General features: G+C 38.2%; 2 protein-coding genes and 1 long non-coding RNA gene across 5 annotated transcripts; 1 reads left to right on the top strand and 2 right to left on the bottom strand.

The window, feature by feature from the left end:
• Positions 1-301: 301 nt before the first annotated feature.
• cenpa (histone H3-like centromeric protein A) lies at positions 302-5,380 on the bottom strand. Of its 3 annotated transcripts, XM_028024722.1 has the most exons (6): positions 5,237-5,376; positions 4,833-4,987; positions 3,608-3,745; positions 2,056-2,177; positions 1,540-1,614; positions 302-773 (listed from the first exon to the last, which is right to left on the bottom strand). In XM_028024722.1, the coding sequence occupies exons 3-6, from the start codon at positions 3,738-3,740 to the stop codon at positions 645-647; spliced, it is 459 nt and encodes a 152-aa protein (XP_027880523.1). In that variant the 5' UTR covers positions 3,741-3,745; positions 4,833-4,987; positions 5,237-5,376; the 3' UTR covers positions 302-644. The 3 variants fall into 3 exon arrangements, with proteins under 3 accessions (XP_027880523.1, XP_027880524.1, XP_027880522.1); XM_028024723.1 differs by lacking the exon at positions 4,833-4,987 and having other exon boundaries at positions 3,608-3,800; positions 5,237-5,380; XM_028024721.1 differs by lacking the exon at positions 4,833-4,987 and having other exon boundaries at positions 5,237-5,368.
• Positions 5,381-7,097: 1,717 nt separating this feature from the next.
• Positions 7,098-14,655, top strand: psmb10 (proteasome 20S subunit beta 10). Its single transcript, XM_028024719.1, has 8 exons — positions 7,098-7,269; positions 7,387-7,480; positions 7,724-7,821; positions 8,448-8,588; positions 10,017-10,132; positions 11,610-11,668; positions 13,698-13,849; positions 14,473-14,655. The coding sequence occupies exons 1-8, from the start codon at positions 7,205-7,207 to the stop codon at positions 14,582-14,584; spliced, it is 837 nt and encodes a 278-aa protein (XP_027880520.1). The 5' UTR covers positions 7,098-7,204; the 3' UTR covers positions 14,585-14,655.
• Positions 14,656-15,164: 509 nt separating this feature from the next.
• On the bottom strand, positions 15,165-17,927 carry LOC114149132 (uncharacterized). Its single transcript, XR_003596442.1, has 3 exons — positions 17,577-17,927; positions 16,049-16,294; positions 15,165-15,960 (listed from the first exon to the last, which is right to left on the bottom strand). It is a non-coding gene; the product is annotated as an uncharacterized LOC114149132 (long non-coding RNA).
• Positions 17,928-17,958: the final 31 nt, after the last annotated feature.

The following is a 17,958-nucleotide window of genomic DNA, read 5'->3' as shown; positions in this document are numbered from 1 at the left end:
TTTTTGAGTTGAATTTGAAGAAAACACAGCGCCCGGTGGTGAGTCAGGAATTGTGAGGCGACTGGCGAGCATTGACGATAGAGTACTCAGGTTTACAAATGTTTGATTTATGCAATGTGGACACAGTGGAATAAGTCCACTGGGTGCTAGTGAAAGGATGGTGTTGAACGGATGACTGTCAGACTGACTGCAGTGCTGAGGAAGCTGGAGAAGCTAATGGCAGCCAATGGCCTCTCTCAGTTTCTAAAAGGGCTAAAACAAGCGGAAAACTGAAAATCCACACAAAAAGTTAAAGATAACATATTGTAGACGAAATAAGTTTATTCTGATGAACAATAAAGATGTACACATTATTATACTTTTAGTAAAAGCCTTTAAAACAGTGAACTATGACTGAATCACAATAGCAAGAAACACATCAACAGTCTCTCTGTTGTATTTCTTTACAGAAATAATGCATCCACTTTCCAACTGTTAAAAAAAATATCTGATTTAAAACTGTTTTGCTTTTAGAAGCCAACTAAAAACCAGTTTTTAAATTTCAACTGGGCACTGAATCAACGCAGCAAAAAAAGATGTTGAAATGGGGACCAAGCCACTAGTATCGAGATGCTGCTGGAATTCTCTCAGCTGTTGTGTGGACTTTACATGTGATTAACCCCACGGAGCCTCTTGGCCAGCTGGATGTCCCGTGGGAACACTGTGACTCTCTTGGCATGGATGGCACACAAGTTGGCATCTGACAAGAGCAAGACAAGAAAGGCCTCTGCAGCCTGGAAGCACAGAGAGAGAAAGAGGCGGCAAGTGATTAAATACTAGTTGAAAGTTTACCATGCTCTGTAATATCTAGAATTTCTCTGCATTTAACTGAGTACAACTTCTTTTTGGGTTCATACAACACCTACTGTAAATGTTAAAACTACATATCAATTTGGAATACCAAGTTTAGATCAATTACAAAGAAGAAGTGTCTTAGACCTGATGTCCCGAGGATAAATGAATATGACTCCTGACTGTTATACTGATGGACATTCTGTATGCTTCCATCCATCCATCCATTACCATACACCACTAGTGTGGTCACCAGGGGTGCTGGTGCCCATTTCCAGCAGTCAGTGGGCGAGAGGCAGAATCACTCTGGACAAGTCACCAGTCCATTGCAGTACTTGTATAATTGTGTTAACATTTTTTGATGTTATTATACCAATAATAATAATAAAAATCTTTTTGCTGGTATCTGCACATCTTGATTGTTTACACAGTTTTATTGATACTTAATAAAGAATAAATGCCCAAACAAGAAGATGTGGTACATTTCTTACTCTACTCTGTTGCATATTCCTTTGAATCATGCTATTTTTAATAACTGCGCAGTATTTTGTGCTGTAATTTTCCCTTACTGAACAGCAAGTTATTCTTAATTCTATTTTTCCATTTCAATGAACCTACATGCTTTGAGTGCCTGTTACTTTGCTCCCACTGTAGGACAATACAGGGTATTTTTATTCTAGTCTGTGTGTGTTGGTATGGACAGCTTACCTCCTGCAGAGCCATGAGCGCATAGACCTGCCACCGGAAAGCGGTTATGGAATAACCTTGACACACCTCCCGAACCTGAGCCAGGGAGAAACACCAGAGGTGAAAGGAAACACACAGCAGAGACTTTTTCAGGCACCTTTAAAGATTCTGGAGTTACTTTATTTCACAAAATATCTCACATGTGTAGTACCATGTGTGTTTGAGGACCTGGTTGAGATTCTGTACTATCTTATTTGCATCAGGGTTTTGTTCTGGTTTTGGTTGAATAGCTTACACTTAGTCAGGCTAAAATAGTGTGACACAGGATGTTTAGTGTGGTTGAGTAAAATGTCTGATCTACTGTCCCCCAACCCACTGTCTGCTGTGTGCACCTGAAATATTCTGTAAAAAAACTAAGTAAAAACCTGCAAATCTGGACTAAGTAAAAAAGACCAGGCTAATGCCGTTTTTGAGGCCTACACACATTTAAAAAGTCATCAACAAAAAATAGCTCAACTTGAAGCATTCCCGACTAACCAGGCGGGCAAATGACGTCTTCCTAATGAGAAAATCAGTGCTCTTCTGGTACTTCCGGATCTCCATCAGGGCCCTGGTTCCTGGTCTGAACCTCCTCTTCTTGGGGGACCCCACAGCCCAACCTGAAGAAAATGCAGAGTGTTCTTTGGTCGGAAGTTGAATTTTAAATCCTCATATTCACCCCCTGGCCACTTTCAATAAATTTAAGAGTACCCTACATTTCTTCACAAATACGGGCAAGTCACAGATGGAAGTCACCACCAGAGCAAAAAAAAAAAAACAAAAACCCTAACTCTCTGTATAAACAGTTAAAGCTGTGTTCACTCTGAACCCTAAAGCCAGGGCTGCTTCTTGCCTTTTAGACTGATGTGTGAAACACCTCAGACAGAAAAAAAATGCTTAAATTAACTATCACAGTGATTGACTAACAGAAGATACTGTCAAAGAATTTTCACTGCTCTAGTAGAGATCATCAGATTTCTATTTTAAATATCCTGGTAATTCAAAGATGAAATAAGTGTTCAAATTAAGACTTATTCTTAGTACTTTCATCAGCAACCTGGTGAACGTACTTAAGTTTCTAGAACTTAAAGCGTCTCATCTTCAAGAACCATCCACTCTAAGCATCTCATTAGAACACAAATCACTGCACTACACAATAATCGTTTTACCAAGATCAATTGTTATTTTCCAAATTTGAAAAAAGTAAAAGTTAATTTCCAAAACTGCAAAAATGTACATATGGAAAAATAATTTAAAATTACTTCATTACTGTGTTGGTTTCTGTTCCAGGTTTCCAGCCATTGTGGTAGGTAAACATAAAACCTATGTCAGCCAATCATAATCCCTCAAAACAATAACTTTAACTTTTAAATACCATATTAGGATATAAAATTAATAAAACACAAGACAGTGTTGACTAGGAATTGTGTTAAAGAAAGAATGTGGACGCAGATAGAGGGTGAATGGCATTGTGCCTCGATTGGGAGAGACAGCTGGTGTAAAACTAGCTGTCCCTGGTTTTACACCAAAGTAGTAGGCTCCAAACTCTTTCTCCTTTGAAACTCAACATATTGGAGTAGTCAGGCTTATAAAAAAAATTAAAAAACAAGTAAAAAGTGTATGAACAAACATAAGAATCAGCACTTAGCAGACATCTTTCATCCACTGCATGACCATTGTTATGGCCAAGCAATAACAATTGTAACCTATATGACATCAGTGCTGCATCATTTGGTGCAGACTGTCATGTTTTTACTTCTAAAGATCCAGTTTCTAATGTCTAATGCAAAAAAGGAGAATTTGCAAATCTTCACTTTGATTGGAGTTTTTATTATCATTTGTTTTTAGCGCTATTAGACAGAGGATACATAAATTATTAACGCAACGTAGCCACATTTTTATGTGATTTAGATAAAAGGAAAAAAATTAATAAATCACAAAAATCTAACTGGTTTATCATATAGTCAGCTACATGTGGACAAGGCATAAGAGTTCAAAGGACAAAGGAGACAAAGTATTCTGCACCAGTCACTAGTTCTCTCTCACTTACCTGATGGTTCAGATGAAGGTCCACTTCTCCTCGGGGAGACAACTGCTGACTTAGGTGTTCTAGGGGCTGGCACTGGGGGGCGGTGGACAGGGGTATGGCCCTTTCTGCGGCTGGCAGGTGTATGGCGAGGCATGCTCTCTGACACACAGGTGAAAGGCAGAACAGGAGAAGACCTCCTTCAGATGGTGTCATTCTACAAAATGAACTTTTCTTAAACTTAAAAAAAAAAGTTAAGATGACTAATTTTGTTATAAAATCTGAAAATAAAAACAAAGTCCAATTTACTTAGCTTTCAAAATAAAACATTCAATTTACTACATTTGTACAAAATCTTTTTGTGGATCTACAGAAATTTTATTTTGTAGCAATGACAGTAAAAGTAGCTCTTTGAAAAGGTTGCTAACACCAAGTGTAGATGGGGGCCATGTATTGGTAGGTTTGCAGTTGTGTGTGTACTTTGCTTTCAGAGGATGGATCGAACAGCAATCCATGACACGTTCAAGGTTTCTAAAATCTTGGGATTTTTGTAAGGGGAGAGGAGGGTAAAAAATATTTTGCCATTTCAGGCTGTAATGAGAGGAAATGTGAAAAGGTTCAAGTCCAGTTAGTACTTTTGCATGGCACTTTCTTCAAATCATTACTTTATTAAAACTCTTCTTGGGCTGTCATCAGAAACTTTAGCTTGTATGAGGTCACTGCACAAGAGAAGTCACATTACATCTACTTCATTCAGAAGTGGAGGTGAGTAGAGTAGTGCCAGCAGTGTGAACATAAATATCTTTAGATGACATAAAGAAAGATGTCCTGCTTAAAACGTTACTGGATACGCCTACATTCATTCAGTAAAACTGCAGCAGCTGGGCTCGAGAAAAAAAAAAGTGCTTGCAGCTATATTGTTAATTCATTATCACAGTAACCAGTCTAAAATTTCATTCTAACAAGGTAACAGGTTCTATATGTAGATGTTCTGTATGCAACAGGTTCAACATATAGAACCTTTTTCCTTTTCAACATTGGCACCACGGCCTGATGTTTGTATCAGCAGTTTTAATACATTCTTTTTATTTTTATATAACATTTTATCCATTGTTATAGCAGTAGTTGGTGTTTTCCAAGTAAGACTATGCTAACAAACACTAGTGCATCATGAACTTTTTCAGTTTGTTGTTACATCAAGCAGAAACAAAAGAAAAAAAAAGAAATCAAGGAATGTATTTGCATTTACCTTTAAACTAATAAACATGTTTTCTGTCTAACCCAAGAGGAAGTGACAAAGAAGCATAGTTCTACAGGTTTCCATGTGCAGGTAAGCGATGGACAACATTCAGGGAGAAGAACTCTATAGAACTCCAGAGAGGCGCTAGCAGTCCCCAAAAAGTTCTAAATCACAGAAACATATTTTAGTCTGGATGGTTCCATTTCTCAGCATGTAGCTGAACGCTTTGCTACGAAACATGATCCATATGATGAATAAATGATTAGCTCTATGTCTGGTAGAAATATCATGACGTTTTTACACGAGTGGTGCATCGTCGGTTTCTTTGTTTGTTTTTTAAGAAAAAAAGCTAACAAGAAGCAGCATGAAAACATCAGGGCTAAACCATCACATTAAACCTAAAAACGTTTTACCTTGTAAAACGGGTTGAAAAAACACCAGCGACTGACACTACTCCCGTTTTCTCCTTTGTTAAGTTCCACAGACAAGCAGCTTTCAATTCAAACGACGCTTCAATCTCTGCTCGACCAATCACGTTAGTCAAAAATAAAAACAATAGGGGCGGGACATCCTGTTAGTTAGTGAACTTCCTGTTTTTGCAGGGCAGACGACTGGATGACTTATTACTGCCATCTAATGTTCATTTACAAATCGATCGTGTACTTACAGTAGCTCACCTATCTGTACGTAAGCTACAAACATGAAGCCAGACACAAACTGTGGATACTGTGGAGACGCTTTCCTTTCCTCTCAGAGCCAGCCGAATTGTAAGGCTGCAATAAAAAAAGTGTGAATCTCGTAATGATAACCACTACGTTTTATCAATAAACAAATGCTTATATACTCTTATTTTGTTCTCTGTTAAAAAGAAAGCCTATCCATTAATATCACAATCTCGTATGTCATATGTATGATTTCCATTTAATCTGGGGAGCCACACTGTTGTAGAAATCTGTTCTATCTCATGTTTCTATTTTGCTTCTGTTTTGCTTTCTTTATTGAATAATTTTAAGTAAAGGAAATAGCCAGATTATTAATTTTACATTGATAACAACAAATATGTAAATAGCATAGAAACAAAATAGGCCAAAGTCTCAGCAGGTGAATGATTCAAATTATTATCTTTTATAAATTACGTTCTGCACCGTCTTTTCAGAGAAGGCAGTGACAAAGTGAAGGTTCAGTTGCCTTCAATTTAAGCCTGCTGCAGCATCATCCTTCAAACTCTGAAAACGTCACTACTTACATCAGGAAGCTATAATGTGGTATAGACAAAAAAATAAATTAATTAAAAATAGAAATTTTCACAAATTTTTAAAATGATTGATGTGAATAATGCATGAACCAAATTCAAAAGCTTTGGTTTTGTTTTATGGAGCTGTAATTGTAACTGTAATTGATTCAATATTTGACAATTTAACAATATTTGATTCTCAAAACAGCTACTGTAAATAAAAGGAATGTACTTTTATTTCTGAAGTCACAGATATGATTGGAATGCAAGAAAAGATCAACACATATGAAAGCACAGCATCGACATCAGAATGTAAAAAATCTTTACACTAAATTATAGAGCCAACATCATCCAGTTAGTGGGCTTCTTGCAAATGTCTATATAGTTTATGAAACTATATAAGTGTTGACATGAACTATGTCAATACAGTCCAATTTTACTCATTAGCAAACATGTTGCTAATGAGTGAAAAGGACAGACTCTCTTACTATCCACACTCTGGTGTCTTTTTTCAGTTTTGGATTTCCTAACAGAACTGATTGGAAAAGATAAGTTGCTTTTCACGATGCTTGTCATCTATCACTACCACTATCATTGTCAAAGGTGTGAAGCAATCCTTATGTGAAGTTAAGAACCCATTATTCAACAGCTATGAAGTTAATTGTCCTATAGATCTCATGTCTGACAATTAACAGAACTGAAAAGGAAGGAAGATACAATTTTGTCTCCATCTGTAGAGTGACAATATGGTTGATAACATCCTGAGTGAGCTGACTCACCAGGTTCCATCTTTCCAGGTCACATGGAATAAATACACTGTAAAAAGGTGTATTTATTCCATTGCTGTGTATTTACTCTGTTGCAGTTCCTGGCTTATTAATGTTTTGTTTGATAATGATCAGAGCCACATATATGGAATTTGTTTCTTTGTTCTAATATCTCCATACCTCTCTGCTGAAAGTTCATTTCAGCGGTGGAAGAACAAACAGTCATTCAGTTTGGTTCTCTTTTTACAGTGGTGCTCTGGAGGCTTGGCTTTCCTAAACAAGTGAAAGTAAAAGTAAAAACTGCTAAAAAGCACTGAGTCAGTCGGACCTGCATTGAGCCACAGCTTTGCTTTAAGTCTTCATCTCACAACCTACTGAATATGCTTCACAGTTTGAACCCCCATCAGCAGCAGAATGGAGGTTTCTCCTTCGAGAACAGCCGCAGGTAAAGAAGCTTTTCTCCTTTAATGCCAAGAAAAGTCCCGGAAGTTAATGCTAGGGTAGCTAAACAACACCAGTATGAACATTTCTGCTTTTCTGGGCACTTCTTGATCTTTTCCAGGAATGCGGTTTTGGAGTCCAGTTTGTTAGACGGGGCATACAAAACTCCTAATCCCAGAAAGACAGGGACCACCATCGCTGGGATGGTTTATAAGGTAAGAGAGTTCTATTTAGATGTAAACTCCCCCATTTTGGAGCTGTGCTGTGTGTACTTAAAGTGATATTTCAAAACCTAACAAAATCCATAGAGAATTTGACAGATTGAATAAGGTGTTTTTGGTCAAATGAATGTTTGATGAAAGCCACATTCCTGGAGGCAACAGGTGACAGTATTAGTTTACTGTTCAGAAGTAAACACTTCACATCAGTCAGGTGGGGTTTCTCCTCCGTTGTTCCAGGATGGAGTGGTTCTGGGAGCAGATACCAGAGCTACTGATGACATGGTGGTGGCTGACAAAAACTGCATGAAGATTCACTACATCGCTCCTAAAATCTAGTGAGTACAGCTGCTGAACACAGTTGTTCTTCCCTTTTCTGACTGAGGCTAAAGGATTTCTTTTTGTTGGAGATAATATGAACATATTTTACATTACTCGTTTTTTACATAATTATTCAAGATGATTTGCTAGCCAGATAATTAATTAAACCTACTCACTTTGTACCTAATATCATACAGAATTACCTGAAAATGGTATTGTTAGTAAATGAAACTGAATTGAGATTAAACTGAACATTTCATTGGGTTGTGTTTCTGCGCTGAGCATCAATCCAGCCCTGATTCTTTACCCTCAAAAACACACTACTTTAAGTACACACTTAAAGTACTCATAAATGCATGTGTGAGTGCATGTGCACTCACACATGCATTTATGGATGAATAATCAAAATAGATATATGAATATTCACATTCCCAACCTTCTTCTGTTGTTGTCCTAATAATTATTCTGCAACTTTAAGGATTGTATATCTATAAAATCCTTTTTATTCCTCTGACTGTTCAACTTACATCTTTCTCTAAGTTGCATAAAACAATCTAAAGAGTAATTGAAACAAAAAGTGAATCTAAAGTATAGCAATTAGCTTCACCATATCAGCTGTTCCACTGTCCTCTACATTCTGCAGCTGCTGTGGAGCTGGTGTGGCTGCAGATGCAGAAATGGCCACACAGATGATGGCATCTAACGTGGAGCTGCACATGCTCAACACTGGCCGACCCCCACTTGTTGCCATGGTAACCAGACAACTGAAACAAATGCTGTTCAGGTGAGGTCTTCTATGCTGAAAAGGGACCCAAAGACAAGATTAACAGAAAAACCAACTTTCTTGTCACTTTCTTGAGTTTTGGTTCTTGTTTGTTTGATCATTTTGGGGGGTATTTTATGTAGTTTATTTTTTCATGTCTATTATTATTATTATTATTATTATTATTATTAAGAGGATGTCAAATTAGTTCATTCCATGCTTAATTTCTTATTCATGGGCTCTGTATCTTCTATATTTGAATTTGTTTTTCCTCTGTTTGTAATTTTTACTCCATTCTTCCTTCCTAAACTGTTCCAACTCTATCAGTGCCTTCTGCTGACAACCATCCTCAAAGCATATTGACGCTTTGTGTCACAATGGGTGAAACATGGTGTTGGTGGACTTCACCATTTTGATCTCATCAGACCTAAGAACTTTCTTCCACTTCACCATGGAGTTTCCCATGTGCCTTTAAGCAAACCGTAGTCAAGCCTTAATCTGAATTTCTTTAAAAGTTGTTTTCTCATTGACTGGTGAAGAACCAGGGCAACAGTTGTTGTCTGCAGAGTTTCTCCATCTCAGCTATTGAAGCTTGCAGGTTACCATGACTACTCAGTGTAGTCATGGAGGACTGGTGTCCTCTCTCACCAGTCTCCTTCTTGCACGTTCAGGGCTTAGAGATTTTTGAGTTTCCATCCACTGACATACTTTTTATTAACCTTTTCTCTGACTTACTTAGAGTGTTGTTTAGTCTTCATGCTTAGACTTAGACTTAGACTGACTTTATTGTCATTTTGCATGCACAGGGTGTATACAGAACGAAATTTCGTTGCATACGGCTCAGGACAGTGTTTTGAGCTTCCAATATTGTGAGGTTACTCCAGAATAAAATAAAATACAGTATAAAATATGAATATAAATCTAAATATAAATATAAAGTGCAGGACTGACAGTAAAATAGAAGTTATTTAGCTATCATGCTGTAATGGCAGCCAGGAATGTTGCTGGCCCAGTGAATGGATGGCACATTTTGGACCTTCTAGACATAGCTGTCTTTATACTACGATCTGGAGACACTGCATCCAGATTGCTCCCATCTGATCTCCACTTCACTCATTGTGAGAACACCAGCACCAATTGGCTGGATTCTCTGTTGAATTAGGTCACTTTACAGGGGGTGAATATTTGTGCAGTTAACTATTTAATGCTTCATATTTTAAAATTGCTAGAAATCTTTAGAAATCAGTTTTCACTTTAGCATTAAAAATATTTTTAAATTATTTTTGGCCAAAAAAAATCTAATTTTGTTTATGACGAATGCTTTATTAAAGCTGGAAGAGAGTAAAATATCCAAGTAGGTGAGTATTTTTTGTAGGTGCTGTATGTAGAGAAAATATCAGAAAAAAGATACATATGGTCTAAAATGATTTTTGATGTCTGATGTTTTAGGTACCAGGGACACATGGGCTCATCAGTGATTGTTGGAGGAGTTGATGTGACGGGAGCTCACCTATACAGTGTTTATCCACATGGCTCCTATGATAAACTGCCTTTCCTCACCATGGGTATGTTTTTTTTTTCTGCTTGTTTTTTAAGCGATGGTGTAAATTAAATTGTCTGGGGAGATGAGAAACCTCCAAAGACAAACATTCCGTGAAACAACTTAAATAATTAAATTATATCAACTATTGACTATTTCATATCTTGGAATGCACAATATTTTCTCTGCTACATTCTTTCTCTGAATGCTTTAATGCTCTTACACATCCTAACACTAACTTTCTTTGTCTTCTCTAATCTGGACTGAAGTTATGCCACACTTTCCCAACAGTTTCATATCTGTCCTTTCCCGGTCGTCTAGGAGAAATTCAATACCCCCAAGAACTTTAACCTTAATCATCTCTAGCAATATGCCATGCTATGTTGCTTTGTTTCGCTTTGTTTCTCCAGCTTCATCTATCCCAGTTACTGTGTCTTTGGCCAAGACACTTCACCAACCTTACCTACCACCATCAGTGTGTGACTGGGTGAATGACTGAATATTGTGTGAAGCACTTTGGAGTCCATTTACCATTTAGATTCCTCCAGCTGTTCTTGTTCTTTCAAGATTCTCCCTATTCCCTAATCCATTTTTCTTTCTATCTGCACTATGATTGAACAGTTTGAAGTCACCTCTTCTTTGCTTTCCTTCTGTTTGTCTACTGTACACAAAGAATATCTACCATTCTTCTCTCCATCATGTCTGACAACTTTCAGCCTTTATCTGCTGTACAGTAGTCTACAGATTCAAATGCCCATCTCTAACCTCTACATCAAGATATTTCTTCTTCTCCTGCTGCCTTGGCATGCTTCCCTTCTGTCCTCTCATTGGTTGTAAGGAAAATTTCTAATTCCAGCTCAAGTTTAGCATCAGATGCTCTTCTTCACACAATCCTTACCAATTTATCTGGGCTTGAAACCAATACTGAGAGAGGCGACAGAATGTACCTATACCACATGTACATACATTACATTTTGTGCATCCATGTGGGGATTTGACTCTATAGCTTTCTTTCTTTTATACCAGCCAATGCAGACCATAGACAAGGTTGTTTGGCAATTAAAAAAGGTACAAGTGTTTATTGATCTGTGTTTCTTTCAAAGGGCAGAATTACTAAAATGCATTTATTGGTGAAGCTGCTGATCAAATGTCATTTTGTAGCCAAAGTATAAAAACTAAACTTGGCTTAAGCTTCATTTCAAAAGAAGGTACATATTTTGAAATGAGTAGCAACAATTTTTTAATAATAATAATAATGCATTTTATTTGACAGTACCTTTTCAAAACACCTGAAGACAACATTAAAAACACAAATTAAACAGTAAAGTAGCCACTCTGGTAATAATAAGTGCACATGGGGCTATTGTTGAGTGTTTTGATACAAAACTTAAAGCTCAAGATGGCAATAGAGATATTTATAATTAATTACTTTGTTAGTGGAACAGTGAAATGTTCTGAAAATGTCATGATCCTGTCTTGTGTTCTGTTGACTATTGCTTTAGGCTCTGGAGCCGCTGCTGCTGTTTCAGTGTTTGAGGACAGATTCAAACCCAACATGGAGGTACGATTGACAATCTGTTACCTTGTCAAAAAAGACATGATCTAACTTTTCATACATCATTAAGGTAACCATGGGAACAATGCCACTATTAAACTGGATCAGGAAGCATGTATGCAGGAAGTTGTAATGTTGTTTTCTGATGGGTTGGACTGTCAAATGACTATCACTGATCATTCAGCAGGTCATCTGTGCCGAACCATTTGCAGGTCCTTAGAGAACTACTCACACCCATTGAACTTTTACAAATTTTGTGATGTTACAACTATGCACTTTAATGTTATGCAACAGACCAACTCTAGACATAAACCAAAGATGTAACATGGAATAAAAACAATAATTGTTTAAAAAAAATTTAAAGTGTATTTGTATTTAGTCCCCTTGGATGAATACTTTGTAGAATGGCAGGTAGCTGAAATTAAATCTGCAGGTATTCTGGGGTTTGTCTTCACCAGCTCTGCACATCTAGATACTAATATTGTATGTTTGCCAAGTGTTATTTGCAAAGAAGCTTGAGCTTAGTCAGATTCCATGGGAACCTGTTTTCAAGTCTTGCTGCATATTTTCTGTTGGATTTAGTTCTGGACTTTGGGTCATAATACATGAATGTGCCTGACTCTAAAATTCCCCTGCTGGGAGGTGAGTCTTCACCCCAGTCTCAAATCCTTTGCAGCCTCCTACATGTTTTCCTCCAGGATTCCCTTTGTTTAGCACCATTTATCTAGCACATCTACTGTGACCAGTTTCCCTGCACCTGCTGTGTCGTTGTGTGGAGGGTAAGATAGGCCTACTTTTTATGCTACATGTGATGAAGGCTGTAGGGGAGTAATTATTTCGGTTGTGCAGTTTTAGCCAGGAAGTGGATAAAACTAATGTTCTGGAAAGATTGTTTTTGTGTTTCGTAGCAGGTCACCCAATCTGAAAAATCAGGAGGGAGTTCAGATGTGGAAAGATAAGGAAATAACTTTCAAAGTGCTGTAAGCTGTCACATAGTCAGTTTTGAAATATCCCAGCTGTGGACAATTCCAGGAAACACTCGCAGAACTCCAGCATGAAACGAGCAGAGAGATCAGCACAAGTTGAAGGAAAGGACGCCATTGGTTAAAACATCCAAATACACACCACCAGATATGAAAGGTCTTGCAACCAATAAGAAATGGGAGTTTTTCTGTAAATGTGGCATTTGTAATGTGTATGCAGATGTGCTGAATAAATCTCCCCTCAGTTGACATGATTGGAGAAGAGAGATTAAAGTCCTCTGTGTTACTCCATAGGTTTGCCGCTTTTCAGCCCTAAGAAGGCCAGAGAGGTTTGGTTTGACCGGAGAACCTTCTTACACGTGTTTAGTGAAGCCAAACGTTGTTCACACCACAGATGTTCCAACCTGAGCAATGAGTCTGTGCAACTCCCTCAGTTACCATGGTCCATTTGACTGCTTCTCTGATCATTGGCTGAGCATTCGTCAGTTTACCTGGACCGTCATGTTTTAGTAGACTTTTTTAGTTGTATCAAGTGCTTTAAGTTTTCAGAGCAGAACTCTGAGATGTTTTTGTTGTGCTTTTTGATCTCTAATGTTTTCTAAAAAAAAAAAAAATTCTCTGTGACCTGAAACAAAACAGCTGTGTTTGTACTCAGGGATTTTATTTAGGTGTCTGAGTAGTTTGTATAAAATGTTGGGGGTGGGCAATGAAACAGTCTTCACAGTTGTACACTAATTTAAGTTTATCTATAACATAATGACTTAATAAAATACATTACTACATTTAATCTCATTGCAACCATAGAAAACAAAGTTCAAATGGTATGAATACTTTTCTGATTCACTTTAATCTCTTGTGACTGCAAACAATCAATAAATTAGAGCTTGAGCAAATGTTAGCTTTATCTACTGTTTTTTAGATGTGGAAGAAGCATCACTACTATGTCCCTGCAGTACTATGCCATAACACTATCTCAAAGGACACTTACCTTTCCTCTTATTAATAGCAGCAATCATGAAAATGTTCTTCTTCTTTTCTTGTCTGCTCTTAAGCTGGAGGAAGCCAAGCAGCTTGTGAGAGATGCCATTGCTGCAGGAATCTTCTGTGACCTGGGCTCAGGCAGCAATGTGGATCTGTGTGTCATAACTGAAGCTGGAGTGCAATTTCTGAGAGGTTATGACAAGCCCACAGCAAAGGGTCAAAGGTGAGCTTACTAAGGCTGACTTCCTTTAAATCTCGACTAAAACCTCACCTGTTTAGGTTTGTATTTGAAACGTAATCGATTACGAATTTAATGATGGAACTTGACTTAATGTAATGTTTTTTGATTGTTGATTCTATGCTGCATGACTTTGTGTTTGTTATGATGTAAAGCACTTTGAAATGCTTTGCTGCTGAAATGTGCTATACAAATAAAATTTGATTGATTGATTTGATAAGGGATCTCTTTTATGCAGAGAACCTATGGGTCCTTAAGGTCTGGTGTCCTGCAACTTTTAGATGTGTCCCTGGTCCAACACCCCTGAAACAAATAGCTCAATCACCTCCTCAGTATGCAGTCAGGTTCTCCAGAGTCCTGATGGTGACCTGATTATTTGACTCAGCTGTGTTGAAGCAGAGACACATCTAAAATCTACAGGACACTGGGCCTCCTGGACTGGAGTTGAAGACCCTTTCACTAACTACACTCTCAATAGAGAGTATAAGAATTTGACAATCAAAGCTCCATGAAACAGCTGAACTCAGATAAATTCGAAAGCTAATATTTTTTCATTCACAGATGAAAACTGACTCTTTTGTCTTGTTCTATTTCACTCTTTCCACCAGAGAGGGACAGTACCGCTATAAGCCTGGCACCACAGCCGTCCTGACCAAAACTGAGACTCCATTTTCTCTGGATGTTGTTGATGAATCTGTTCAGTTGATGGATACTGAATGATATGTTTGAAACATGTACTCTGGAGTATATTTGGTGTCAATCAAATAAACTGAATCAGTATACTGACTGAAGAAGTGTTTCTTATTTTTGTTACAATCATTTTGTCACCTTTCTGTAATAATGGACCAAGTCTTTTTTTTTTTTTTTTTTACCTAAATTGTCTTTTGGCATATAAGAGATGTTGGTTTTCTTTTTCTAAAATCACTTTTGACAAAATGTGATTTAGGGCATAATTTTAGGAAGGTGATGATTTGGAACAGGGCTGCACAATAGCACTGTTGCCTTGCAGCAAGTAGGTCCTGGGTTTGATTTCCAGCCCTGGGTCTTGTTCTTGCATGCGTGGGTTCTTTCCAGATTCCTCCCACAGTCCAAAATCATGACTGTTAGGTTAATTGGTCTCTAAATCCTCCTTAGGTGTGTGTGTGTGTGTGTGTGTGTGCACCAGCACCCCTCCCAACCCCACTGGGGACAAAGGTGTTAGAAAATGGATGACAATTTGGAATAAATAATGAGGTTGCTTGGCAACACTATTACACATCTGGATTTGAGAAGTTTTTCTTTCCACTTTTTCTTCCAAAACTGGAACCATCTCAGCTCAGACTTTTGTACAAATAATTCTTTTCTAAAATGTTAAGATAATTTTCAAAACATACCTGCTATATTCTTTGGCCTTTCTTTCCATGCACCACAGAGAAAACCTTTTAATTTTGAACTTGTCAGCCAAAAATGCTCCTGTTCTGGTGTTAGGATTTCTGCTGATATAAAAAAAAGATGGATATTCTTCCTTGCTAAATAGCTAAATCTCAGATTAGATGGAAAGCATCAGCTTTCAAGTCTTGCTATCGCTACAATACTAGAAGAGGAACATCTACCCCAGTCTTTAGTAGCCTCTGACATGATCATCATGACCATCTTGTCTGTACGTCATGATTCTGCCACAGGTGATTTTTCTTTATTTCTGCCTCACAGAGTTTACAAGACCAAAGGTCCAGTTAATGGTTTTAGCTGATGAGCACCTTCTTCCACGTTTGCTGTGTTCCTGATCCTCCCATCTGATCTGAGCTTCTCTGCAGTCATCATGGGGGTCTTGGTTCTCTTTTGGTGTCAGTCATTTAAAGTAGAGTTTTTTTCTCTTCTTTTAATAATACAATAAAATTTAGAATCACTGTCATATCAAACCTGTGAGTTACATGTTGCTCTCTAAGCAATGTTTGATTTTGTGTCAAAACATTAATGTCATGGTTTTGGGTGTTCTTTGCCCACATGCAGAACAGATTCAGTAGGCAGGTGATAAAAGATAAGTGTATTGTACAAAGGTGATTATGAATGCGAGTCTTCAGTCTGGGAGATCGAGGAGCCAGGAGTTTGGGACGGTACTGGAACAAAGTGGACAGCGGCGAGTGGCAGGAGACGACGGGGTAAAAAATAAAAAAAAAAGTGTAGAAACAAAAATGTGATTCTTACTGGTGGTGCGGAGAAAAAAATTTGTGGGGGGAGAAGGCAGACTGAGGCTGGAGCCGGCCCGTGTGGGGAAGAGTATTAGCGCCGGGAAGATCTTGAGACTGTCCAGAGGGACAACTGCCGGGTGGTGGAGGACGGACAGGTTCGCAGGTATGAGGAAGTTGGATGTTTCCAGCCGTGCTATGTGATCCTGAGGTAAAGACCAGAGGGATTTGATAAGAGGAATCTAGGAACTTCTTCAGAAGAAACCTTTAAAGAAGAACACTTAGAGGTGAGTCGCAGAGCTAATCAAACCTTCACACAGAGTAACAACAGATGAACACTGGAGGGCTCAGAGTACCATAAAGGCTAACACTCAGAGGTCGAGGGACTGACAACAGCTTCTTTTATCCTCTGACTGATGAGCCTGGATGAATCAAAGGTGTGCGAGATGTACAGCAGGTCCATCCTCCACAGTGGCTTATTGGCTCCCTCTGGAGGACACTGAGGAAGGCAAACCCCACACAGAACCCAAAATCCAGCCTCCTGACAATTAACTGTTCTGAGCTATCAGTGTTTACTTGATGGTGCTGATGGGCCCTACACAAAGTTTATCTTGACTTAAATAAAGAAACAGACTTGTATAGTTCTTTTCAGGACCATCAAAGACTCTTTACAATGAAATCTGTAATTCCCATTCATGCACACATTGAAGATAGCAAGCTTCTGGATAGTAGCCACGGGCAGATTGCCATGAGGCAGTCTGACAGAAGTTGCGGGCAGGAAAGATCTTCTGCAGCAGTCTGTCCCACACTGACTGAAGATGCTCTGCTTTCCCAAGACTGTCTCGTGAAGAGGATAGTCAAGGTTGTCCATAATTTTCTTGATCCTATGAAGAATCCTTTTTTGCATAATCATCTCCAGAGGTTCCACAGTTGTCCCCAGAACAGAACCAGCCTTCTTTAACAGGTTGTAGAGCATTTTTAGGTCCCTGGTTCTGATGCTGCTTCCCCAACAGATGATAGCAGAAGAGATGATGCTCTCAGCAACAGACTGATAAAAGATCTGCAGCATCTTGGTGCAAACCTTGAAGAATCTTAGCTTCCTGAAGAGATACAGTCTGCTTTGTCCCTTCTTATAGACTGCTTCATTTAAAGGTTCCAGTACTAGAAAAGGTATTTTCAACTGTAAGAAGGTACAATACCTTAAAATTCATGCCATGAAGATGTAAACCAAAACTAAAGTAATAAGTAAATAAGCAGTAAGATGAAGAGCTTCAAAGTAGTGAAGCACATACAAGGATTTACACCATTAAGAAAAATGTTTGTGCCACAAAAGGAAACTTAACAGGTATGAGGTTTTTGCCCAGAGCGCCGCACTGACCACAATAACATAAGATTTCACTGATTCATGTAATTTTTTTCATCTTGTGTTTTATTTTAGCCCTTCTTGTTTTCTTTTGGAACATCTCATTTAAGTTGTCTCGCACAGAATGTTAAATCAGCGACTAATATTTGCATAAAGTTCCTGTAAATGAGAGGCGGGGACATACCGGAAAGTCGCAGTGGGTTTCTTCCATAACAGTCAGCCGGTGTGACACCAAGCTAGAAGTCGTCGCCAGTAAAGGACAACATCTCCCCCTAAATGGTGGGGCTTTCAGCATCTTACATGAGTGGCAATCTGTCAGATCCATAATTTCATCATGCCGTCACCTTTTGACAATATTATTATATCAAAAAACAAACTGGCGGAGGTAGGGTGCTGAATAATATAAAGAGTCAAATTATTTATGATCGATAGTATCTATAGATCGATATAAGCATAAAAATATTTTATATGTTTATTTTAACCACGGAACCATTGAAATTATCCAACATAGGAGCTGCAACATGCACGCAGCAGCTATGCCAGCGTGTAAATGGTGCAGAGCCCCG

Source organism: Xiphophorus couchianus, chromosome 8, assembly GCF_001444195.1.
Source record: "Xiphophorus couchianus chromosome 8, X_couchianus-1.0, whole genome shotgun sequence".
Classification (NCBI taxonomy): Eukaryota; Metazoa; Chordata; class Actinopteri; order Cyprinodontiformes; family Poeciliidae; genus Xiphophorus; species Xiphophorus couchianus.
This window is presented reverse-complemented; position numbering and strand designations above follow the sequence as displayed.

Excerpts from the sequence above, each read along its gene's own strand:
- cenpa (XM_028024723.1), bottom strand. The coding sequence starts at position 3,740 with ATGCCTCGCCATACACCTGCCAGCCGCAGAAAGGGCCATACCCCTGTC. Across the intron at positions 2,178-3,607 it reads ACCTTCATCTGAACCATCAG|GTTGGGCTGTGGGGTCCCCC; the intron begins GTAAGTGAGAGA and ends CATTTTCTTCAG. Across the intron at positions 1,615-2,055 it reads AGACGTCATTTGCCCGCCTG|GTTCGGGAGGTGTGTCAAGG; the intron begins GTTAGTCGGGAA and ends TCCCTGGCTCAG.
- psmb10 (XM_028024719.1), top strand. The coding sequence starts at position 7,205 with ATGCTTCACAGTTTGAACCCCCATCAGCAGCAGAATGGAGGTTTCTCC. Across the intron at positions 8,589-10,016 it reads CTGAAACAAATGCTGTTCAG|GTACCAGGGACACATGGGCT; the intron begins GTGAGGTCTTCT and ends CTGATGTTTTAG. Across the intron at positions 13,850-14,472 it reads CCCACAGCAAAGGGTCAAAG|AGAGGGACAGTACCGCTATA; the intron begins GTGAGCTTACTA and ends TCTTTCCACCAG.